Raw genomic sequence first — 25,430 nt, 5'->3', positions numbered from 1 at the left:
GCTATTTTTCTGACCTAGCCAATGTGTTATCCAACACACATCAACTGAAATAATACGGAAACACTTTCCAAGTATGTGTTATATTAAGTGGCTGATGTCAATATTAGTAACATGGCTAAGTAAAGAGGAATTGGACATTTTAAAAACACACTAACATATGACTGGAAATAATGTGAGTTTGATTTATATGTACTTACTGTAAATATATTTAAATCTTTAAATATAAAAAGGCTTTTAGCCATTAAAATTTTTATCTTTAATTCTTTATTTATGTGTCTTTCCAGACTACTGATAAAATTACCAGAACTAAACTATCAGGTAAAGGTGAAAGCATCGATTGACAAGTAAGTTTCTAATTTCATTTTGAAACATGAAAATGTAAGACTTTTTAAAAACAACTGTCCTTATTTTATAGAATAATTTTAAACTTTTAAATTTACTTCTCTAACGTTACATATCAATGTACTTCAAATATTTGACTTTGAAGTTCAAACATTTAACAGAACGCCAAGGAAGACTTATTTTAAAAATTTTACTGTAAAGACTTGAAATGAAATTTTATATACTATCCCCTAAAGTGTCATAGAAAAATTGTTATTAGATCTATTAAATAACTCATTTTAAAGAATCTTCTTGGTTTTACAGGAATGTTTCAACTCTAAGGTAAGACATTTACTTTAGAATTTTCGGCTGTTCTCATAAATATATTTTACCTGAGACCATGTAAATAGCCAAGATTTTCTCTCTAGCAATCGAAGATTTGTGCTTTGTGGAACTCACGTCAAAGCCATGTCCATTGAAGAATCTTCCAGTGGGAGTCTCTCTGTAGAATTTCGGCATTTGGTGAGTTTGGCAGTAAAATTACGCAAGCATTTTTTCTTCTCCAAATCAGACACATTTAAACTAATAGGCTTTATAATTTAATGTGTTTTGTTCTTTAGTGTTTCTTATGCGAATTAAGGGCCATATTGAGAAATAAAAATGCCATCATTGAAGAATTTTAAATGGTAAAAAGAACTCTGAACCTTAACTCTGAAGGTGTGAGTTCTCAACAACGGTGATGTTGTACCTAAATATATGTCTTAATTAGTTAAAATATTTTGGTAATACTGACAGAGACAATCTGTCTTACAGTCGATAGGCATCCCTGGTTTCATTTTTTAAATCTCCCAAATGATACCAATAATGACATGTCTGGCTAAAGGCTCTTTCATTTTAGGAGGATTAGCTTGGGGAAATATGATGTTTCTGGGTGTGAGTTGCAATTTGCCTTGGCATCTCTAGAAAGCTTCTGACCCAGCCTCATCCTGTTACTTCTTGCTCTTACCACTTCCTCCTAACCTAGAGTTCTCTTCCTGCTTTCTTTCTAATTCTTTGCATAGTTCTTAGATTCCCAAAGACCCCGCTTGTCTTGCCAGAACATGTTGCTCCTCTGGTTTATCAGCATTTGGGAGGCACCTCACCTGAATGTTGGGGCACCACTGAAGCAGTCTCTAAAAGTCTGCTTCCTTAAAGATAAAATTTCTGGTAACAGAAAGATATCTGCATACATAAATTTATGCTGGTTTTCATTTTTTATTTTGTTTTTGTTTAGTCTTCAGTATTGAAGAGTACATTTCTTTGTAACTGAATCTCTCTATATGACACTGCTAAATCAATAAAATGTAATGAGGAGTGATGACATATACATCCTTATAACTAGAACTCTTTTTGCTTAAGTTCAATTCCTATTTTCAAGGAACTTTCAATAATGGCCAATGTTTGCTAATAAGTGAAGCTGTAAGAGGCCCTTCTGTCTCCCAAAAGAGTCACTTGGAAAAGGAAGGACAAGGAACAAACCAAAAAGTGATGGGTCTCTATTCCAGCAGAGATAATATATAAAATAACAAAACGTTAGTTTTCATGGTGCTTTTCTAGTTGCTAAGCATTTTCACGTATATTATCTTTTACATAATACTTTAATCACTTTTTAATACAAAAGTAAATATAGAAAATCAGAGAAAAAATTAAAAACCACCTATGATCCCAACACCTTGACATAACATACTTATTTTTACATTTTCATTCATATATATATATATATTCTTTTTGTTAAGTGGGATCAGATTGTACACACTAACTTGTTTTCTGTCCTTTTTTTCCCATTAAGTAATCTATGTCATGAACATTTTTGTATCTCCTGCTCTCATGGCATTTAGTAGCCCACTGTGCCATGTGGCACGCTGCCCCATTGTCTATTTCCCCAGGCCTGTGTGTTAGACTTGATTTCGTAGGTTTTGAGAATCATCACGGCTGAGCTCAGATGATACTTGTCAGGTACAAAGGAGTGCTGAATAGATTCTAAAACATCCCAGCATGATTTCCTCTTTCCAAAATGTGACTGAAAAATACAGTCTTATGCCAGCTTGCTCCCTTATCTCAGCGACAGTTCCTAAAGTGGCATACCTTGAGATGAAACAGGAAGCTCCTTTCTGTTGAATCCGGGCAGCTATGTCACATCAGGTTTCAGTGAGTTAGAAAACATCTCGGTTACTGTTCTAGAAGTCAGAATTATGGGCCAAGAAAACCCCAACTTGATATTTAGCTGATAATGCTTCTCCATCTAAATACTGCTGTTTTCTTTTACAAAGCAACCAAAGGAATTGAAGTCTAGTACTGGAAACAAAGGAAATGAGGTAGGAAATATTTTCTCCAAAAGAATCTTTCTAGGTTATAATCCTATAATGTCTTATTTTTACAAAGCTCTTAAACTGCCCTTTATATTTTTATATAAAGTCAAATTCATGTTTCTCTAGTTATACATGTAAAGCTCAATAAATTGCAGACAGTATAAGAAATTTTGTTATTAAAATAGAAAATGCATGTAACACCCTCCTAAGAAAATGACTATTAATATTTTGGTTCACATCATTCTAGACTTTTATCTTTTATCTAGACTTTTATACTTTGAAAGTATATATACACATTGTTTCATAACCTGCTTTTTTTTTTTATCACATAGCAATGTGAGGTGAACAGCTTTCCATAAACTTAAATACTCTTGGAGAACATGATTTAAAGTGGTTGCATTATATTGCTATAATTTCTTTAGTCAGTCCTTTATTATAAAATATCTTAAAATCACTCATTTTCCACAGATAAGAGGTAAGTCTTGAACATCATGACCCAGTATGTGAAAATCACAAGTGAAAAACAGTTCTATTACTTTATGGTATCAATGACTTTGTTCTTGTATTAAAGTTGGCATTTCACTAGATGAATTGATTAAAAGAACAAACTGGTGCAGCCCAAGTGTTCAAGTTTGAGTCGATAAATAATAGAGTGGTCAAATCCTGGATTGGAAGTGGCTTTGGGAATCAGCTATTTAGTTGACCTAGATACTAGGGCATATGTTTATGCCCTACATATTTGGAATTAGAAAACCTGGGTTTGAGTCCATTCTGACAGTGACCAAAAATGTGATCCTTGGCAAATGATCTGATGGAAAAATATTGCATTTTTTCCCTCTAAGAGATCAGGGTAGTAATTCCCAGTGCTCCCTGCTCAGAGAAACTGCATATGTAAGACCACCTACATAATGCAGTTATAAAGCAGTGAGGCTTGTTTCTAGTACGGTTGGCATGGATCCAATCTCCTGGCTTTATAGTCACAGCTCCTATGAAAAATCCCTTTGAATTACTTGGAAGAAAAAAGGCACTTTATAAATCCAGCCTTCAACTGCAGTCAATCTAGCGCACTCCACAAAACCACAAAGGTCCATCACAACAGGTTTTATGCTCTACATTTTCCCTTCCAAGAATTCTTCATTCCCTTAATCGTATCTTAAAGATATGATTTGCCAAATATCACAGCCTCACCGAGGATGAGCTAAGCTTTCCTCCCAGGGTAGAACCTTGGCTTAGGGCAGAGCATCAGACAGGTTTCTCAGCCCAGATATCAGAGGAGCAAAGCTTTTGAGTTTAAGGATATTCTAATAAACCAAACAAGTAGGAGTTATTCTTCTCACCTGATAGAAATCCATAAAGGTTTTCCAAACTTCCTAGTTGAAACATTAGCTCGTTATAAAGAAAAGCCCATTTCATGATTATCCCTGGAATTTTGGCCAGAGTTGCAAACAATATTTCATGCAGTGACCTCCCTGAATAGTATTTACTAAGTCTGAATAGACTGAGCACAATGCTTCTAAACTCTTCTTAAGGAAAACAAATCAAATGGGAATAAATCTAAATCCCTGAACTCTTTAGTACCTTGTCATCTTTGTGAATGTAAAATCGAAATCTTTACTTGGATTTCTCTAGAGACAGAAATCTAAGTAAATCATCTTCTACTATAGAGAAACAACGGCCTACTTATCTCTCTTTGAATTTATTTCCTCTCATTTTCTGATTAATAACAAAATCATATGGTTATATCAGAATGATTTTATTTCTTCCTTTTCTTTTTTTTCCATGTTTGCTGGAGCTGGATAATTTTATTTTAAGCTATTCTTTGAGCTCCCCCTGTTGACAAAATTTTAATATGACTCCTACGTACATTTAAAACAAACCATAGACTTGAATGCTATTTTACGGGCTACAGGAACAATTGAAAAGTCACACAATATATGATGTGGACTCAGAACGATGAGCCTGGGGTATCAGGGGCTTGGCTAGGCATTAGGGGTGACGAAAGGAAAGTCAGGAAAGAGTGGGGGAAGATCTGATGATAAAATGGGCTTCATAAATTAATGGGGCCAGGGATTGAAGTAACCAAACTTTAGGGAGAACAGGAAGCTAGGATGTTATAACCTCATTTTTGAATTTCAGACAGTAGCTGTCGCTTATCGCTTATCTGTGGGCACCTGAAGCAGGAGTTCACAGCCTGATAAGAACTTATTTGACAAATCCTCGTGCGGCATTTACTATATATCGGGCACTGTCTAAGAGCTTCACTGGCATTGATTTACGTAGCTCTTGCAGAAGCCTATGAAGTAGATACCGTTAGTGTCATACTTATTTTGGCTAGGGAAACTGAGGCACAGAGTGGTGCAGCTAAGATGATTCAAACCATAGCAGTCTGGCTCCCATGTCCATGCTCTTGGCCGCTGTGCTGTGCTCCCTCTGTAGTCATGAAACTTTCCCTTGGAGAGGCTGCCCTAGTTGGCCCTCCTCTTTGACCCCTGCTGCCCCTTTATCTCATCCCAGCCCGCCATTTGCTGAGATCCCTATAAGGGAGATCTTTTTTTTCCTTTTTTTTTTTTTTTTTTAGGTTTATGGTATGAAATTTATTTTTCTGATTCTTTGAAAAGAAAATTTAAACGATATATAATTTTATGCTTCTGTACTTTTATTGTTGCCTAGTATTACCTAATTTTTCTTTAAATGAAATACATGAGGCAAATAACTTGTGGGAGAAATTTGTTATGGTCTGGCAGCTCAATCTGCTTGAATGTTTTTTACATCTTTATTGGAGTATAATTGCTTTACAATGGTGTGTTAGTTTCTGCTGTATAACAAAGTGAATCAGTTCTATATATATATACATATGTCCCAATATCTCTTCCCTCTTGCGTCTCCCTCCCTCCCGCCCTCCCATTCCCACCCCTCTAGGTGGTCACAAAGCACCGATAAGGGAGATCTTTGCAGGTTTGTGAACAGCATCTCATCCTTTCCTCTCTGTTCCAGCTGCTGCTGTCGTTGTCCTCACTTTACCCACCTGCTCAGAAATCACATAGCTACCTCGCACCGGAATCCTTACGAAGGGTAGAAGGAATTTAAACTAATGCTTCCTGAGAAAACGTTGACTTCTCCCTTATCTCCTGCGTGCATCGATGCGGTGGTGGAAACAGCACTGCCCACAGCTCTGCCTCTTACAGGCAGCTGACCTTGTGCTAGCTGTTTTACCTCACTAACTCCTTAACTATAAAGTTGCATGTTAACCTGCATGTCATAGGGCTGTTGTGAGGACCACACGAGATGGCGTGTGTGAGAGTCAATTGCCGTGTGCTGTGCGGATGTCTGCCATGGGCTTCCTGATCAGCCCTCCAGGCTGCCCCCTCTATAAAGAGCAGGTGGGGAAATGGCTCTAAAGGTGGTACCTGGCCTAGGATAAACCACAAATCCTTATCCTTCCTCTTCTGCCCACCTGCTAGGTGCTCTGCTGGAAACATTCCCTTTCAAGGGCCAGTGAGCATGGCTTTCTGGCTCCAGGTCCATGCAACCTCAGACCACCCCATATATAGGCCCCTTTTATAGGACTGCACGTCTACCTGCTGCCCACCACATCACCACACCCCACAGCTTAGGGTCCCTCAGTTCTATGTTTGTGGTTGTGAGAGCTTAGACTGAATACTCATTAAATGATCACGGACACACCATGACAGTTTGCCCAGGATTGCCAATCCAAACCTCCTTAGAATTGCAGCACCCCATGTCTGTTTGACTCTGAGATTAGCTAGGAAGAGGTGACCTGTCAGGATGTGCATGGGCGCCTGGCTGTAGCATTGGGTGAAGGGAGGATGTTGACGTTGCCCTAGACTCATGCTGTCCCCAGAAGGCCAGGGAGAACAATGGTGCCACCTCCTTGGTTGGGGGCTGGTGAAGGGTGGAGCTCTGGGTCCCTCACCCCTGTTTCAATCAGTCAGCTCTATTTTAAATATTTTACAGATTGGGACCCAGGTGGGAAATTTACTTTTAAGAACATGCTCCAGGGTTAAAAAAGATTTGAAAACTGTTGGACTAGTCAACCTCTAAGTTCCTTTGAATGAGATTCTGTAATCCTCAGAAGTACAACAGAGGGTAGGGTCATTTTTTTCAAAATGAACTTGATTTTGAGAATCTGCTTTGAAATGAGGAATCTGTAGACATGCTATCTACAGATTCCCAGGAAGCAACCTTTCCCAGAGGTCCTTAGAGCCAGCTAGAGAGTGATTGTTGAAGTGCAGAAATTGTTTGAATAGGGAGGCTGGAATTGCAGTGTCTCGAGTTTGCTCTGTCAGTAGGCTTTAACTGATAAATGACAGTTTTAGTCACAGACTGAGGTGTTAAGTAATTTTGTTTATGTGGTGGAAAGTCATGAAACACAAAGAAGCTATTAGTAAAGCCTGGGTGACTTGAGTTTTGTTTAACAAAATAGCCAGACAAATGTTCTTTCAAGGTTCAGTGTTCTCAAACACAGAGCCACCACTCACACTCCAACTATCTTGAGCATTTTCACAGGAAGTTGATTTCCTTCTGAACTAGTTTAAGTAGTTGCAATGCTTTCTTAAGACAAACGTTGGTACCAGAATAACACTAAAAACGTAGACTTTTTCTGCAACACCCTCCATACAATCCCCTTACATTATGGGCTGAGAATTTGTTGTCACTTTACATTCGTTTCCTATGATTCTGTGATTAAGGGCTGTCTCTCATGTGACTGTACCATTATTTCCCCTCTTACTGTTTCCCAGCATCTAGGCCAGTGGTCTCCACATGATAGGGACTCAACAAATACTCATTAAGCAAATGGATTATTGCAGTTGTTTTCTATTCCACATAGTCTTCCATGTGCGGCATTATCATAGAGTATGGCTTGTTAAGAGACGAGCAAGATAAACAATAAGGTCCTACTGTATAGCATAGGAAACTGTATTCAATATCTTGTAATAAACCATAATGGAAAAGAATATGAAAGAGAATATGTATATATATGTATTACTGGATCACTTTGCTATACACCAGAAACTAACACAACATTGTAAATTAACTATACTTCAATTTAAAAAATACCAAAAAATAAAAAAAGACGAGCAAGAAATTTAGATGAAAATCATCCTTATCCCAGTCACATTTTCTTAACAGAGGTTGTCTTTCAAGTCAAAATCCAAAAGCCATAGCCACTTGTTAGCATATTCTAGGTTTTCAGGGTGTGCTGTTAGACACTGAGCAGAGGTAACAAAAGAATATGGTGACATCTATACCTACCTTTCATCAGTTTGTGTATTTTTTACCAGGTGGAGCCCTGGTCAGGTTGTTCAGCCAGTTTTCTAGTTTCTTAGCAGATTATCCAGTGGGTACAATACAGTCAATCCAGTTATAATATCAATGTCATATAATATAAATATCATAAATATGGATATTTTAAATCTCTAACCATCTCAGATGGTTAAAATGGCTTTTAATACAGACATTAATAGTACATCTTATCTATGACATTTTGCCAGTCAGTGTGTAAGGAATGGACTCTGGAAACGCGAGATTGAATAGTGTCTCTGGCTTAGACTGCACTGATAAAATAATAAAGACTGGGCTTCCCTGGTGGCACAGTGGTTGAGAGTCCGCCTGCCGATGCGGGGGACATGGGTTCGTGTCCCGGTCCGGGAAGATCCCACATGCCGCGGAGCGGCTGGGCCCGTGAGCCATGGCCACTCAGCCTGTGCATCCGGAGCCTGTGCTCCGCAACAGGAGAGGCCACAACAGTGAGAGGCCTGCGTACCGCAAAAAAAAATAAAAATAAAAAAACAAAATAATAAAGACTGTGATTGATGGCATTCAAGCTTTGAAAATTAATGACACTCTCTTCTGTCAGAACTGCTCGTCTCCAGTCATGTGTATTGTCCATCAGCTTCCTTGTTGGATTTCATTCTAAATGTGCCTCACAGTTGCATCAGGGGTTTTAAGTAAACATTAGAAATTAGTTTGAATCACTGAGAAAACCTCTCACCACCCACATTACAGTTTAATAAAGTAATATTTAACGTACAAAGTCTTCTTCCAAAGTTAATGGACAACCCCGTGTGTCATTGCTCTGTCTGTGGAGTCCTGCCATTTGGACAGTGAGCACACAACTGCCATAACCCAAATATCTGAGGGAATTATCCATAATGAATTATCTTATCATATATATATGTACACATTTAATCATATAAATTAAACTATAGAGGCTAGAATGGGAGAGGGATAAGCACTCAGAAGGCTCCCTTTGGCTGCCCTCCAGCGGTGGCCCTTCCCTACAGAGAAAGATGTCTGAGCGGTCGAGGCAATGTGCTCACCCAGAGCCTAGGGCTGCAGAATTCCCAGCCCAAAAGACCTCAAGCCCACTTCCAGGGCTTGTACAGACCTCTTCCCCAGGTATGCTCTTTCAAGCACAGATGACACCATCAATGCAAACATTTCTAGGCACAAGGAGAGACCTAGGGGCCACACTAGTCAAAGTAAGCCCCTCACAGAGGTAGAAGGGAGGGGGATGGGCCACGGTCCAGGATGGCCACACTCTCCCCAGGCCAGCATGTTTGTGGCACTTTGAGGAGTTAAAACCTGGCCAGTTAGGTCAGGTGAAAGCTTAGCTGTCAAGGCAGGAGACGAGACCATATTTTAACAGTTTGATCACTTGCTTTGTAACAGCTAAATAGTTAGACACACGGTATGTGGTCTGCATCTGCGTGCTTGCCTCAGGCTTCTAAATGTGCTGCCCAGGCTTGTGTCCTGTCCGCCACTGAACTCAGTGAGAATGTGAGCACCCCCCACCCCCCACCCCGTTAGTGAACGTGGACTTGTGGATTCTTCATTTGTCTCAGTGCTTTGCATAGCGTAAACACTTCCTCCCCATAGGGCAGTGGGATTTTCTGTTGTTTAAAAAAATGTGGTTTTTGTTCACCTTGGTGCCTGAACATAGCCAACTACTTCACGTCATGCTCAATCAAAGGAAGAGCAATTTACTTATTTCAACATGTAAGGGGATGTCAGGGGAGGGGGCTGGCTGTTTGGTGTGTTTGGAGTAATTTTAGGGGTGGTCTAAGGGAATTTTCAAGAGGAATTTTCAGGATCATAACTTTCTACTAATCCAGTAAGAAGCAATCTCACCAGGTCAGTCTAGGTTACTCCAGGCAGTATAAGGTACCACAATGATCTAACCCAAGGGAGAGAGGAGTTTTTAATTTTCTATTTCCTTCTCAGGAACAAATTCTATTTTAATGTGCCTCATTGTCACCAAAGTCTTCCCCCATGTAGTTGTTATTCATATCATCATATTAGAACTATTTTTATTTTTTGAAATTTAATACCGATGGATTCCAGCTTATTATCAACATATATTCAGCGGTAGATGTCCCTTTCCCTCAGGGCTGACTCAGCCACCCCCAACCCCACCCTGACTTTCCTAACCTAGATAATTCCACTTCTGTTCATATGTTCCCCCAGGGCTTGTTTTTAAAATCGTTTTGGCTTTCTGTATCATCTGTAAATTTTCCACATCCCTTTTGAGATGAAACACAATGTGGATACATCGCATTGAGAATAACTGCCTCATAAATTCCACCCGGGGTTTTTGTTAAAATGCAGAATCTGGTTCAGTAGGCCTGGGATGAGGCCAGAAATCCTGTTTTTCTAACAAGCTTTTAGATGATGACAGTACTGCTTGTCCTGGGCACATAGCAAGTTGCTATCAGATTTCATCATAGAAAAACAGCAATTTCTGTCCCACTCCTTCCCGCTCCAAACCCACTCCACAGAGATGACCATTTTTTGAGCTATAAATATCATGCTAATATCATACTGATACTTCCTGATTTTTTTATTTTATACACTTAACTCCTGAATTATTTCTATAAAAGATTAAGCTGTGGCTCTCTCTCTCTTTTTAAGCTTTTTATTTTACATTGGAGAATAGTTGATTAACAATGTTGTGTTAGTTTCAGGTGTACAGCAAAGTGATTCAGTTATACATATAAATGTATCTATTCCTTCTCAAATTCTTTTCCCATTTAGGTTGTTACATAATATTGAGCAGAGTTTGCTGCGCTATACAGTAGTACCTTGATGGTTACCCATTTTAAATTAAGCTATGGCTCTCTTATACCAGCTCTTCATGCATATTAATTTCACCCATCTTCACAATATTATCATATAATGTGTTTTGGTTAGTTAATATATTCAATGTTTACATTACTATGATTATATAAAAATTGTTAACAGCTGAACCGTATAACATAGTATGATTATATTTCCATTCTTGTATTATTTTAGTTTTCCCTGGATTTATTAGTTGCCTCAGATTTTTTATTTAATCAATTTATTTTATGTACCTGTTACTAATGTAGCCCCAAACTTTCCTTCAGAACTTGAAAGGTCCTTAAAATATAGTCATACAGGTCCATCTGAATTTCTGTCTTTTTCTTTCTTTTTGGCAACATCCCTCTGGGAACCCTCCATCTCTTGCTCCAATCTGGGCTGATTGCCCTCTGATCCTGTTGCACAATCGTGTTTTGTTTTTTTGTTTTCTGGTTTTTATAAACTTACTCTCACCATCATCCTGGGGAGTGAGTGCATCTCCTACTTTACTAGGTATTGAGACATTATTCTCAAAAAGTGACTGTACCAACTCCCATCAGAATGTGTAAGAGTTACCATTGGGTTATGCCTTTGATAGTTCCTCTACTCCATTTCCTCTGTTCTCTTTCTGGAACTTCTGTTTGTTGTTTTGAGTTTGTTGATTCTTTATTTGTTATCTTTTCTATCCTATTTTTTATTTCTTTGGGTTTTTTTTTTGTTTTTTTGGTTTTACTTTCTGGGACATTTCCTCAGCCCTACTTTCAGCTCTTCTGTTGTTTTGTCTATTTGTCTTATTATATTTTTAATTGTTCATCATTCTTTTCTGAATGTTCCTTTTGGTAGTATACTATCCTCCTTTCATGGATGTTACATCCTTACATCTGTAAGGATGTAACATCTGAAGTCTTTTAAACATCTTTAAGAACTTTTTAATGAATAAAACATATATGTATATACAACTATATACTAAAGTATATAGAGAAATACAATGAACCTTCATTTTTACATCACCCAGCTTCAACAATAATTAACATTTTCTCTTAGTTAATCTATTTTCCCCATAAACACACATATTTTTCCTGGAGTACTTAAATTCCAGATAGTATAGCATCTTACTCATTGATATTTTGGTAGGTATCTCTTATCTAGAAGATAACATTTTTAAAAAAACCTAACCACAATACACTTATCACCAAAAAAACGAAAATAGCATTTACTTAAAATCTTTCCTTAATAAAACTCCATTATTTGTTCAAATTTCTCCACTATCTTGAAAAGATCTTCTTACAGCTGGTTTGTGCAAATCAGTATCCAAGCAATGTTCACCCATTACAGTGGTTGATTTGCCCCTTTCCTATGCCATTTATTTGTTGAGCTAATGTATAAAACTGAGCCTGATATACTTTTTTTATTATAATATTTTTTAGTATAGTTTTTTTAAACTTTTCGTTTGCTTTTTGCATTCTCTCTTTTTTTCTGAGTTCTTGGTTGTTGATTTTTGTATCTGCATTTCATGTGAGAGGCTTTGTCAAATGCTGGATGACCATTGGTTTACTGTTTAAGAGCACTAAAAAACCGGAAGTTCTGTGTGCATGGTAGGGATTTAGACGTAAGAGTGATTATTAGGACCTGGCTGTCTCACTGGGGGGTCCCTAAAGGCAGTATCTGTAAGTTGTTTCTCCCTTGGTCTGGTTACCTCCCGGATATCTCTCCTGGAGGTGTCAAGCAGAGACAGGGGCATGGGCTTCCCCTAGATTTGACAGGATCCTCCCGCACAGTACCTCACCCTGCCCTCATCTTGGCCTTGTATCCAAAATGCAGAGAGCCTCTCTAGTTCCTCTGATACATCCGCTCCAGAGAGTAAACTTCCTGTCTCCCACCAGTGTCGGGGAATGTTGGGAACCTCGTTGCAAGGGCTGGGGCTAGTAACTGCTCCTCCTGTTCAGCCCTCACTCCGGACTCAGGGGGCCCAGTGTTTCCAACCCCAGGTTCTGAGACACACTACCCCTACTGCCACCCTCGCTCCACACTCCCCCACCTCTCATTTTGAGACCTAGATTACAGCTTTATTTTCCTGGAAAGTAAGTAAAACCCTAGCTATTACTTTACTGGAGTTTCTGGAAGGAGCTGGGGAAAGAACTCGTTTTACACCTGCCATGTTTAACCAGAAGGAAATCTTGCTTTTTAAAAAAAACAAATCCATTATGACATTGACTTGTTTCTTTTATAGCTATACACATATGGCTTGCTTTTATTAATGGTTGGTAAGTCAAAAGGACTAACTTCCAAAATTAAAAATAAGGAAAAACTTATCTGAATTCAACTGATGAAAATATACTGGAATTGTAAAAACTAGAAATTATATTGTTTTGGAGACTTAAAATCATTCTGTTTGTGGAAATGAAGATTTCTCAAACTCTGTATATACTTTAAATAACCTTTTAAATAATAAGAAGGAATGTTCCATAATAGGAGGTGTTTGAGGGTATTTACTTTAAGAATTTACTAATGTTTATAAAAGCATGCCTAATAATAGATAACAACTATGTATTTGTAAGACAGCAATTTCTTTCTGCCCTTAGGGCTGTCACATGGTGACTGAGGAGCTTCATTCCATAACATTTGAGACACAGATCTGCCTCTACGGCCTCACCATAGATTTGGAGGTAGGTATTTCAAGGAATATCTACTATCTACTAATAACATTTTCAGGAATTGGTCATCATTTGAAGATGAAAGCTCAGTATTTTCTAGGTTTTAGTACATTCCTTATTCATCATTTTTGTTTTAATTTAGGAAATCAGTATGTCAAATATTCACTGATTCGTCAACGTATATTTTTCTGGTTAAATATAAATGATAAAATCTCACAGTCATTATAATTCAAGACTTATTGAATAATTTGTTGCCCAGACTGTTTTTTTGTCTGTTTGTTTGTTTTCTGGGATTCCCTGAGTCATGGATACTCAGAGGAAAGCCTAAAGAGAAATAAGTATACTTGAACCATGTCATGTATGATATATTTTCAAAATTTTAATGCGTACGTAAAAATCCCTCAGAAGAAAGGTTTTTATAGTATAATGAGCAAAGACCAATGATAGGAACATTAACGGTACATTGTTTTGATCCTCTTATAACTGTTACTATTGAACTCAAAGAAGGAATAAGGAAACTGGGGATTAAGTTGAACATGATTGACAATGAGCTCTTGAAGGCAGGACATTACACCTTTATCCCTCCATTACCTGTGCCTAGCACAATGCCTAGCACATAATAGATGCTCAACATTTGTTGAATAAATGAATGAGTGCATGAATGAACAAACACAATTTCACATGATTGAATATGGTCCTATTTGTAGGATATGTTTTTTTTAGAGTTCTGCCTTTGCTCTTTTATCTTAACGAATGTAAACATGTTTATAAAATTTTCCATGGATTCTTTCCTCATCTCTTTTCCTTAAATGTCTGTTTCCATGAGCTATTAAGTTCCTCAGGTGGGTATTTCACTGTCTACAAGCAACCTAACCTCCGTTAATGGGAAGGGGCTAATGTAAGTTGGTTAGAGTCCCAGACTAGTCTGTGAAGCCTGTTTATTCCATAAGGTTGAAAACTTCAGCACGAAAGTACTAAGTTGGGTGCCATGACAACAGATGAGGCAGCTCTATCTCCCATAATGCTTTGTTTTCCAAGATCGCTTGCCTCTCCATCTTCTACAATTAAAACTCCCATATCTGATACTGGCATTAATTAGATGTTAGATCATAATTTGAATATATTAATCCATTCCAGAGATAAGTTTTAAATTAGATTCTTAATGTAATTTATTAAGAGGAAATTTGCTAAGTCAATACAAGCTCTAATTAGTTACATTTTAGGCAGTACATGACATAAGAAAGTAAAAATACCTCCACAATGTCAAGGAAGATATTGGAGCTGACTGACCAAGCACTCTGAAAGGATTCCTATTTGTATATATCCTTTCCTCCTTGTACCTTGACTCATATATGCTCAGAAGGTTCCAGTGCCTTCATGAATCATTTTAGTGACCAAGGCAGTATAGACACCACTGCCTTGGAGGAGTGGGGTTGGCTTGAGATGACCCTTTAGGGAAGAGGGCCAAGTGTAAAATCAGTGTAAGGTACTACTACCTGTAATAACTGTGCTATTTTTCTTTTTAACCAGACCTGCTCATTACCTGTGGTGATGATTTCCAATGTCAGTCAGTTACCTAACGCTTGGGCATCCATCATTTGGTACAATGTGTCAACCAATGATTCCCAGGTATAGTCTCTCTCTATTCCTGTTTCTCCTCCTTTAATTCTATTTGATTTGTTTTATTGTTAACAAAACCCATCTGCCCCAAAAGATGTGTGTGTGTGTGTGTGTGTGTGTGTGTGTAAATTTTGGCATGTCTTTGTGGGTTGTTTATTCCAAAATTCCAATATATTCAGTTGTATGATTCCTCCCTCATGTCATATTTAAAGTAATATGTTCTGATGTACTTGGACCCTGAGAGAGTTCTGGCTAGCAGAAGTGACAGACAGGTATTCTTTATTTCTGACAGTCTGGTCAGCTCCCAACTCTGTACATCACAGAGAGTTCTAGGGCCATCCTGTGGCTCTGTTAACTAGGCTCTGGGGAGATTCCTCTCTCCAGAATTTGATGTCTGACTGTTGTGTTTACCTCCTCAACTACTTCTGGCCACACCTTATCCACACAGGCTCTTCCACAAAGGTAGAGAATTGGTTTCAAATAAGTGACTAGAATATTCATCAATCTCGCCTAACGACACTATACAAATTTTCAAGTTGATTATAGATTTAATCCATTCTAGGCTCAAATTTGGTTTTAATGCCATCTGGTGGTTATTTAAGATATGGAAGAAAAATTGGCCTCAAGTTTCAAAGCAAGCACAGAATAGAAGCTCTTCTTAACAGAAGGCCAAGGAAGGGTGTGGCAAAAAAGATGAGTCAGCATTTCCCCTTGCTCCCTCTTACAAAACCCCAGTGTGTTGTCCTGGAAACCACCAAGGTCTAGAGAAAATAGGTCAGATGTAAATATTTCTTCTTGATTCAAAGTAAGTGTTTCTTCCAAAGGGAAGAATTCTTTTACCTCAGGTCCTAGCAATAGGAATAGTCATGATGAGTCAGCTCCAAGTTCCTTCGCTTTTGTTTTAATGTGCCTAATAAGGAAACAGCATGGAAAATGACTCAGCCCTGATCCTTCTCATCCTCTGGTGCCCTGGCATCTGAGGGAGATTAACTGCAGAAAGGAACGCTGTACAGAGTGCCCTGTGCCTTACTTCCTCTCAGCCTGCAGTGAGAACAGAACTCACTAGAAAAGTTACCTGGTCTGTAAAGCCAAGAACAGCTAACACTTCTGAGATTTAATGTCATTACCCATTAGGAGCTACACATTTGGAGCTTTTCATCCAATTCCAGGATGTAGGAAGGAAGATAGGATACTCCTCTGTCCTCCAGCCTCAGAGTGCTGTGCTGCTACACTTAGCTTTCTTCAGCATCCTTCTTCTATAAGAAAGCCACCAAAGTTGTCACACTAACTGTCTCAGATTCTGCTCTAGTCTTGGATGAGGAATCTGGAGATGTATTTCATATACACCTCCTAACACATAAATGCACAGCCTACATACAGAGTTCAGCAGAACAAGTAACTCTGGTTTCTCTTCCTAACTCTATTCTGCTTCAAAACCTAAGCTCCTAGACCTTGATTATGTTCTATGCTTTTTGGTCATTTGTCCAGACATAATCCTTAGGTTCAAGGAAAACTGCCCCTCTAGAAATTCTTTCTCTCCATTCCTCTCCTACCTATTTCTCACTCCTTCTTGGATGCTGTGTCCTCTTTTATTGCCACCTTCTGAAGTCTCTTGAATTGGTTCCTTTTCTTGCTGCCCAGCTTAGTTCAGGTTCGCCAAAGGCCTTCTCCCCATACTGCAATGGATTTCTTAATTCCTCCCCCCACCCTTCCTTTCTTAAAACATCTTTCTCGGCTTTCACACCTTCTGCTTTCCAGTAATCTGAGGTGAAGTCTTCTGTTCCACCACTGTTGACCCATTTTCTGGTACAAACAATCTTACTTGCAGTTGATCATACCAAAGATCCTCTTGTCTAGAGCAAAATAAGAAAAGACTACAGTCCTATCCATAAAACAGGAGTCCCAGGTTAATTATGATTCATATTGTAGGGTCCCCTTCCTTAGCCTGGGACTTAACTGTCTTTGTGCTTTGGGATGCTTTGTCTGGTCAAGGTGTAACTTGTACCAATCCATGATAAACCAATTAAATAACATGATATAGGTTTTGTTTAAGATTAATATTATTTCAGAAGAGAGTATTTGTCTAACTTGTTGAACAGTGTTCAGTACTTGTATGAGTTGGTTGATAGACTATAGTCTAGGGAAAGTTAAAGAGCTACACAGTGATTCTTTCAAGGATAAGATAGAGCCATATATTATATTAGACTCAAAGAACAAGGGACTCTTTAGGAAAAGGCAAAATCAGTCTTACTATAAAAGCACAACAGAGATGAGACAATAGTTCTGTATTATTAACTGAGGCTGGCCTAAGGAGTTTAAATCAGGAATCCTATTAGTTGAACTACAGTGGGTTCAATGTGATTAATACATATAATCATCACTACAACTCTGTTTCAGAACTTGGTTTTCTTTAATAACCCTCCGTCTGCCACTTTGAGTCAACTCCTGGAAGTGATGAGCTGGCAGTTTTCATCATATGTTGGCCGTGGCCTGAACTCAGATCAACTCAATATGCTGGTTGAAAAACTTACAGGTAAGATCTGGTAGATGTGGAGGACTTGCCCCTGTTTTTGGTACTCAACCGTTTTAAAGAATGAGGGTGAGATTACTATTAATAATAATAATGATCATCACAATTTATTGAGTGCCTACTACATCGCTGGGCATAGGGCTAAATGCTATAGTATCTTTCTCACAAAATTTCCTTAAGGCAGAATATTGAGGATAATTCTTCATTCTATCCATTTTATACATGGGGATACTTAAGTTCAGAGGTTAAGTGACTTGCCACAGCTAGTACATACTAGAGCCAAGATGCAGGCCAGGGCTGTCCAGTTCTAAAGCCCCTTCCTTTCCACTCCACACTCCAGCCTCCAGGGTGTTCTTATGCCATTTCCACTGAATGTACTGTGAAGCCTTAATGGTGCCTTGATCTTCATATTAATATTGCAATGGTCATTAACCAACTGGAAAACAGCTGATCCCAGGATCAGGAAATTTATTATAAATTTAAAAACTATCCAGGTAATACTTAATTCTTCATATCGAGAAAATTTCAGTTTTGACTGATATTTCTAAAGTTTGCAAAATAGCCACTGGTGCTCCATGTAGTGACTACAGTGTAAGCTTTTTATAAAAGAATTTTAAAAGACGTGTATATTTTGACAAGTACGGGGTGAACACATTTGGCACCAAGAAAAGAGTTAAAATGGAATTTGTCTACATTTCTAGTTAAAGTAGAGCCAAAGATGAATTTGAGCAGCAGTAGTAGAATCGTGTGTGATTTGGTTAAATTTGACTTACGAGTGATGCTGGGTCACCCTTGTACTTACTATCCGATCAATTAGTGTTTAAATAAATTGGAAATATTACAAAATTTACTTAATGTAAATATCCTTTTTGATCCTTATTTAATTCATAAACCACAAGAGTAGGCATTCAATAAGTATTTGTTACTGAGTGAATAAATCTTTTAAATATATACAGTATAAATAGCAGCCATATCCTTTTGGGTCTTCATCAAATTTTTCTCATAATTTCCTTAAATTTTAGATAGAACCTCTTTTTTCATTGTCCTGGATCAAAACAGTCAGTGGAAAAAAAAAAAACAAAAAAAACAGTCAGTGGTTCCTTATTGCCAAGTGGATCTCTAGTTCATTCTTTTCATGACAGTATTCAAGACTTCTGGCATTCTGGCTTTCACAAATTTATTTTATAATGTTTATTTACCAACATTAGGCTGCACTTACTTTCTCCTATATAAGCTGTGTTCATATCCACTACACCTCATCCTACATTATTCTTGCTACTGGAGTGGCCTCTTCCTTCTCCTCTGACACTTTATATCCTATCCATTCATGGAGGTCTTGTTCTAGACACCCACCCACTTCCTAAGGCTATCTTTAGCTCCTCCATTGAAAAGAATTCTTTCCTAGATAAAAAAATTTCATGATATCTTTTATTTTTACTGTTTCTAGCATTAAATACACTGTAAACCCATAACACGTGCTTAGGAAATGCTTAGCAGTGGTGGGGGGGAGATCTAAATTGAGCACCAAATTGAGGAGTCTAATTGTTTAATAAAAATCTCATTCTTTTCTTTCATTTTAGTCCAGTCTAGCTACAGTGATGGTCATCTCACGTGGGCCAAGTTCTGCAAGGTACAAACAGGGGGAGGGGTAGCATCATTTAGATTTTTTTTTAGTATTCCTTTTTAAGCCTCCATATTATAATTTGGGATTTCGAGGATTTCCTGGATAAGGTTATTTTAAGAAGAAACTCGAAACTGTTTTTTCATTTAAAGGAAACATTTCATTGAAAAAAGGAACTTGAATTACCATACTAACATTACTATTGAAATAATCATTGTCCTAACATGTTTGTTTATTCCAATAGGAGCACTTACCTGGTAAATCATTTACCTTTTGGACATGGCTTGAAGCAATATTAGACCTAATTAAGAAACACATTCTTCCCCTTTGGATTGATGGGTGAGTTACAGCCTATATTTTCTATATGAACTCATTAGGTTCTTATTTTTATGCTGTCAATTTTTTTCCCTTTTTAAAAACATTGAAGTATAGTTGATTTACAATATTGTGTTAGTTTCAGGTGTACAGCACAGTGATTCAGTTATACATACATATACATATATATGTGTATATATATATATTCCTTTTTAGATCCTTTTACCTTATAGGTTATTAAAAAGCATTGTGTATAGTTTCCTGTGCTATACAGTAGGTTCTTGTTGGTTATCTATTTTATATACAGTAGTGTGTATATGTTAATCCCAACATAAATCCTAATTTATCCTTCCCTGCAACCCCCATTCCCCTTTGGTAACCATTAGTTTGTTTTCTATGTCTGAGAGTCTGTTTCTGTTTTGTAAATAAATTCATTCGTATTATTTTTTAGATTCCACATATTAGTGATATCATATAATATTTGTCTTTCTCTGTCTGACTTCACTTAGTATGATATCCTCTAGGTCCATCTATGTTGCTGCAAATGGCAATATTTCATTCTTTTTTATGGCTCAGCTTCCATTGTGTATATATACTACATCTTCTTAAGCCAGTTATCAGTTGATGGACACTTAGGTTGCTTCCATACCTTGCCTGTTGTAAATAGGGCTGCTATGAACATTAATAATAAATGCTGGAGAGGGTGTGGAGAAACGGGAACCCTTGTACACTACTGGTAGGAATGTAAATTGGTGCAGCCACTATGGAGAACAGTACAGAGGTTCTTTAAAAAAAAAAGAGTTACCATATGATCCAGCAATCCCACTCCTGGGCATATATCCAGAAAAGATAAAAACTCTAATTTGAAAAGACACATCACCCCAGTGTTCATAACTGCATTATTTATAGTAGTCCCTTTTTCTTTTCTTTCCTTTTTAAGCATATCTAGTGTCATAGTGTGGAAAGTAGTTGCAGTTTCTTACACTTTATAGAGTATTAATATTTACTTTAATCTGTATAAGAGTATTTCAGGCACTACTGACTTTTGATTATATCACAACAAATGCAGGTCTGTTCTTTGTGAAAGCCATAAATGCAAATGCAATAAATTATAATCTTTGATCAGATAAAACTATGCATGTTCTATTTTTAGGTATGTCATGGGCTTTGTTAGCAAAGAGAAGGAACGACTCTTGCTAAAGGATAAAATGCCGGGAACCTTTTTGTTAAGATTCAGTGAAAGCCACCTTGGAGGAATAACTTTCACCTGGGTGGACCATTCTGAAAATGGTACATGCTCACTATTATTTATTCATGTGAAATTAGTATTGTGTTTGGTTACTGGTCTTCCCATCTTCAGAAGTGTGTGGCTTGCTGTTCTGTCTTTTATGTGTTCAGTGGGCTTGAATATTAGTTGTTACAGTTGTTTCAGAGGAGGGTAGCATGAATTTCTCACAGCCTATGTGGGTGTCCTGTATCACGTGGCGATCTGTACTGTCCACATGCAGAGAAGGGCTGGCATTGTTTTACAACAAGTGACATGAAGATAATGTGGGTAGGAAGAATGGCCACAAAGAATGCCTGCAGGAACCTGAATATTCTCTCTGTCTTCTCTTTTTCCAGGAGAAGTGAGATTCCACTCTGTAGAGCCCTACAACAAAGGCCGGTTGTCTGCTCTGCCATTTGCTGACATCCTTCGCGACTACAAGGTTATTATGGCTGAAAACATTCCTGAAAACCCTCTGAAGTACCTCTATCCCGATATTCCCAAAGACAAAGCCTTCGGTAAACACTACAGCTGCCAGCCATGTGAAGGTTAGGTTCTTTCCGTTTGCTTTGCTTCTTAAGATTTTGGAAAATCATCTCAGATTGGAGTAAAGTAAATGAAGTTCTTCCCTTTATGTTTACTTTTATCGTTATAAGATCTAAGAGGTATGTGGAGGTCAAAGCCTTAGAAATGAAGTGGTGTGTCAGCAGTTCCTGAAAAGGAACAGCTGGGGCTGTCCAGCTAGCAGAGCACTTAGTAATCAGTAGCTGTAGACGGACTTCACCATGGCCATGGGAGCCTCTCAGCCACTGGTAGAGTTTCGGTTTTCTCCTTTCTAATAGGAGTGGCACCAACTTCACCTCTATGCCTGGGGAGAGGAAAAGAAAGAGGAGGTAATGATTAGAAAGCTGTTAAAACTTAGGCAAGGCTGTTTTTTACAAAAGAAGCTCAGGGTTGATAAGCTTTATATTTTTTACTTACTGTAGTCTCACAACTCAGAAAGTATTGTTCATTTACCAGGGAGGGGACAAGGGGGTCTGTGCTTCATACCCTTCCTCACAGCCTATCAATAACAAGTCTTGACGTACCTGCCTTTTCTGGTTGTACCCTAAGGGCCTAAAATGATACCTGGCCAAAACAGGTATTTGGTAAATATTTGTTGAATACATGAAAAGAACATTCATGAAATAGCTATATAATTGTAATATAAGTTCACTATTCTGTTTCTTTAAATCGAAGTATATACAATCCATTACAATATTTCATCTGTAGCAACTAAATACATGAGCATCATCATGTGGAATATCGTACAGCTGTCACTCACAGGTGGTGACTTTCTGCCACCCTCCTTCATCCCCCTCTGAAGCAAACAAAAGACAACAACCACCACAAAAACCTGTGGCTTTTAAGTGTTTCTGCATCTGACTGAATGAAATAACAAACATCAATGCAACAAATTACAGCTGAAGAATTACAGTTGGTCCTTACTATTGGATCACACACAAGTTCAACGTAGTATACCAGAGAAATCTGGGGGGGGGGTTCCAAGGTGAGGTTTGCACATGACTGTTACTACAGCGCAGCAGTGCTTTTAGTAACACTGATGTCTATGCCTCAAAACTCTGTGTAATTATAAGATTATGATTGGTGTCAGTTTTAATGAAAAGAATTGCGTTACTATAAATCCCCAATCCATGAATAAATCTGTCCTTATAATTAAACTTAAATGTAACATGGAAGACAGGTAATATAGTTGATTCCCAATTTTTCTCACACAGTTTAGAGCATTAATATGCAAAGTCAGGTTAGGCCTGCCAAGAGGTTTGTTTCTCTCTTCTTGCACATTTTATGCTCATCTAAAATGCTGTTTCATCTATTCAACTAAAAAAATTTGTGAATCACTAGACAATTGTATTATCTCTTCTTTTTAGTATCACTTATACTTTTTTAGACTTTTTTTTCTAATTTTATCAATAATAATAACATTCTTCCCCAACATACCTTTCTTTTCCAGTTTCAAGACCAACAGAAAGGGGAGACAAAGGTTATGTCCCTTCTGTATTTATCCCCATCTCAACAATGTAAGTAATCTTAGTCACATGTAAAATAGTTCTTACTGAACTTATCCAAAAAAAGCTGCAAATTTAAGAGTAGAGCAGGGTACATATAACGGAGAATAAAGCATTTTAATGCTCAATGTCCCATTACCTTTAACACATAAAGCTAGTCTTCAGGATGCACCACGAAGCCCATCACGAAGGAATTCTAAAGTTGCCCTTTTATATGCCTTATATTCCATAGCAGGCTGAAAGCTCTGATTTCAAATGATGAATTAGGCATCTCAGTGTCACAAATAGATGAAGTCCTAGAAATGAGTTCTGTTGGGGAGATGGAAATTTCCCCCTCTACCCCTTCCAGTTCTTATGGCTGGACTAATAATAAAATTGACACAAGGTAGATTAACAGGATAAAAGGAACAAATTTTAAGTCATGTGCATAGAAGTCTCATAGAAATGACTGAAGAAATGGCCAAAACAGGCAGCTTTTATTCTTTTTTGGGCAAAAGGTCAATAAATTTGTGCGGAATCGACAGGAAAAAGATACTTAGGCTTTGGGTGCTTAAGTCGTGAAGACTCTAAACAGAGTTTGGGCCTGAGGTATTAAATTAAAGAAGTAACAAGGTTCATTTGTACAGGCTTCTCAGCCCCGAATGAATCCCCTGTCTCTGGCAAGAAGGATGTTCTTCCACCTCCAGATGCAAGGAGGGCGCCTCTCACGGAAGAGATTTATTTCCTGCTTTCAGGGAGGCAAAGAGGAGGGTCAGAGTGTCCCTCCTGCGTTGGTTCTTTCTTAAGTAACTTAAGTCATTTAATTCAAAATAATCGATATGCCACTGAGGCACATTTAGGAGTGGCCTGCCCTGAGCCCTAACAGTTCCTAACACAGTAAGTCACTACAAGCTATTATTTTTAATCCCTTTCCATATTTACCCTGTCATCTCTTTAAGCCGAAGTGATTCAACGGAGACACATTCTCCAACAGACCTTCTTCCCATGTCACCAAGTGTGTACGCAGTGCTGAGAGAAAACCTGAGTCCCACAACAATTGAAACTGCGGTATGTCCCCTTTCTTTCCATTGCTGTCAAGGGCATTTCTGAGGAAGCGAAGGTGGTGTGTGAATCAACGAGGGGTGAAGATCTGCAGTGAGAAAACACATTTGTTGGAACAAATCCATGAGCATAACACAAGGGGTGTACGTCTGTATGGTCCTGCGTGTTGCTGATGTTAGGGGCATTGGAAGCAGATACCTACACTGACTTGAACTGCTTTGAGGTCTTTCCATCAAAAGCCATCCAAGGGCAAAATATCTCTGTATCTTCCTACTCAAGTACACTTCATCCCTACTTCCACCATCAGCCCCACCAATCTCCACCACTCTCCCCACTGTAGCAGACAATACTTATATGTCATTATATGCAAGTCTAGTTTAATATTTTATTTTAGCAATTCAAGCACCACAAATTCCAATTTTTCTTGATTATTGGTCCTATCCTGGGAGCTTCTTCAAGTAGTATATGAACAACAATCAATAGCAGTATAATAATACTCTTTTGAGAACTGAGTCATAATCTTATATGCTACTATGTGCTTTAGGATGCATTCTATCTAGTATTATTCCCCAATATTGTCAAACAGTTCAAAACCCCAATTACATTAGGATGCATGTACATCAGAATAATAGATTCTTGGAGGGACCCTGAGCTCCAAGAGATTAGTGTCTGGCTGTAAATCAAGTGGTTTTTAGTCCTTCTCTTGAAGATTTCCAGGGATAGAAAAACTTATTCCAATGTTAATTGTCCTTAAATCATTTAGTTGTAAGAGGACTTTTGCTACATTTTATACCCATTTCTTCATTACGTTTTTATGGGATGAATAGGCCTCCTTAAAATCGTTTTTATTTATTTTAAAGTTGCATTTTATTTTAGATTGATCAACCTTAGTTACTTTTGTAAGTACTGTACTTAGTAGTTAATTGGTAGAAAGATTATGAAGTAAAGTATATATTTAGTAGACAAGAGAATGTTTACCTAAGAAATGGTGACTTACTTGCAAAACAATAGTTTGCTCAAAGGTCATTTTCATTTTCCAATTTTAGATGAAGTCTCCCTATTCTGCTGAATGACACGATAAGCTCTTGACACTCAAAAGAAGGAAGCAAATGAAAAAGTTTAAAGACTGATCTTTGCCAACAATCACATCTTGTTTCTTCAGCTTTGTATATACCGATTTCCAGGAAATGGTTAAGTTCGAAGCTTTCCTCTCACTGGTATGACACCCCCAAATGGGAATGTCATGATTGAAATGCTAAAAACCAAAGCTTCAGATAAAACACTTTAAGAAACCAATGTTAATATAATATTAACAAAAGACTCATTTGTATGTATTTGTTTCATTTCTGATTCTGTTTCTCTTGTGTTACTTATGATTTTGGCTCTAGCAGGTTTAAGTGTTAAGATTTCACAACAGGTCAAAAATAACAAAGTCACATGTACATTACTCAGAAACCATCAGGATGGCCTGATGGAAAAGCCTAATAAGCTAATGTCCTGAGTTCTAGCAAGTAAGAGTCATCACA

At 37.8% G+C, this 25,430-nt stretch overlaps 1 protein-coding gene across 1 annotated transcript in view; it reads left to right on the top strand.

The window, feature by feature from the left end:
• The window catches only part of STAT4 (signal transducer and activator of transcription 4), a gene marked incomplete at both ends in the record, with an annotated part of 82,172 nt that extends 57,195 nt beyond the window's left edge, over positions 1–24,977 (top strand). Inside the window, 13 exons of the mRNA XM_082840669.1 lie at positions 285–344; positions 732–843; positions 2,631–2,675; positions 13,370–13,453; positions 14,972–15,070; positions 17,459–17,594; positions 19,172–19,221; positions 19,457–19,551; positions 20,681–20,817; positions 21,151–21,342; positions 22,809–22,875; positions 23,802–23,910; positions 24,951–24,977. Of these exons, the coding sequence (XP_082696795.1) occupies positions 285–344; positions 732–843; positions 2,631–2,675; positions 13,370–13,453; positions 14,972–15,070; positions 17,459–17,594; positions 19,172–19,221; positions 19,457–19,551; positions 20,681–20,817; positions 21,151–21,342; positions 22,809–22,875; positions 23,802–23,910; positions 24,951–24,977 (1,213 nt within the window). The remainder of the gene's footprint in view (positions 1–284; positions 345–731; positions 844–2,630; positions 2,676–13,369; positions 13,454–14,971; positions 15,071–17,458; positions 17,595–19,171; positions 19,222–19,456; positions 19,552–20,680; positions 20,818–21,150; positions 21,343–22,808; positions 22,876–23,801; positions 23,911–24,950) is intronic.
• Positions 24,978–25,430: the final 453 nt, after the last annotated feature.

The sequence above is a fragment of the Leucopleurus acutus genome (genome assembly GCF_964270905.1).
Source record: "Leucopleurus acutus genome assembly, chromosome: 6".
In the NCBI taxonomy this organism is placed as follows: domain Eukaryota; kingdom Metazoa; phylum Chordata; class Mammalia; order Artiodactyla; family Delphinidae; genus Leucopleurus; species Leucopleurus acutus.
This window is presented reverse-complemented; position numbering and strand designations above follow the sequence as displayed.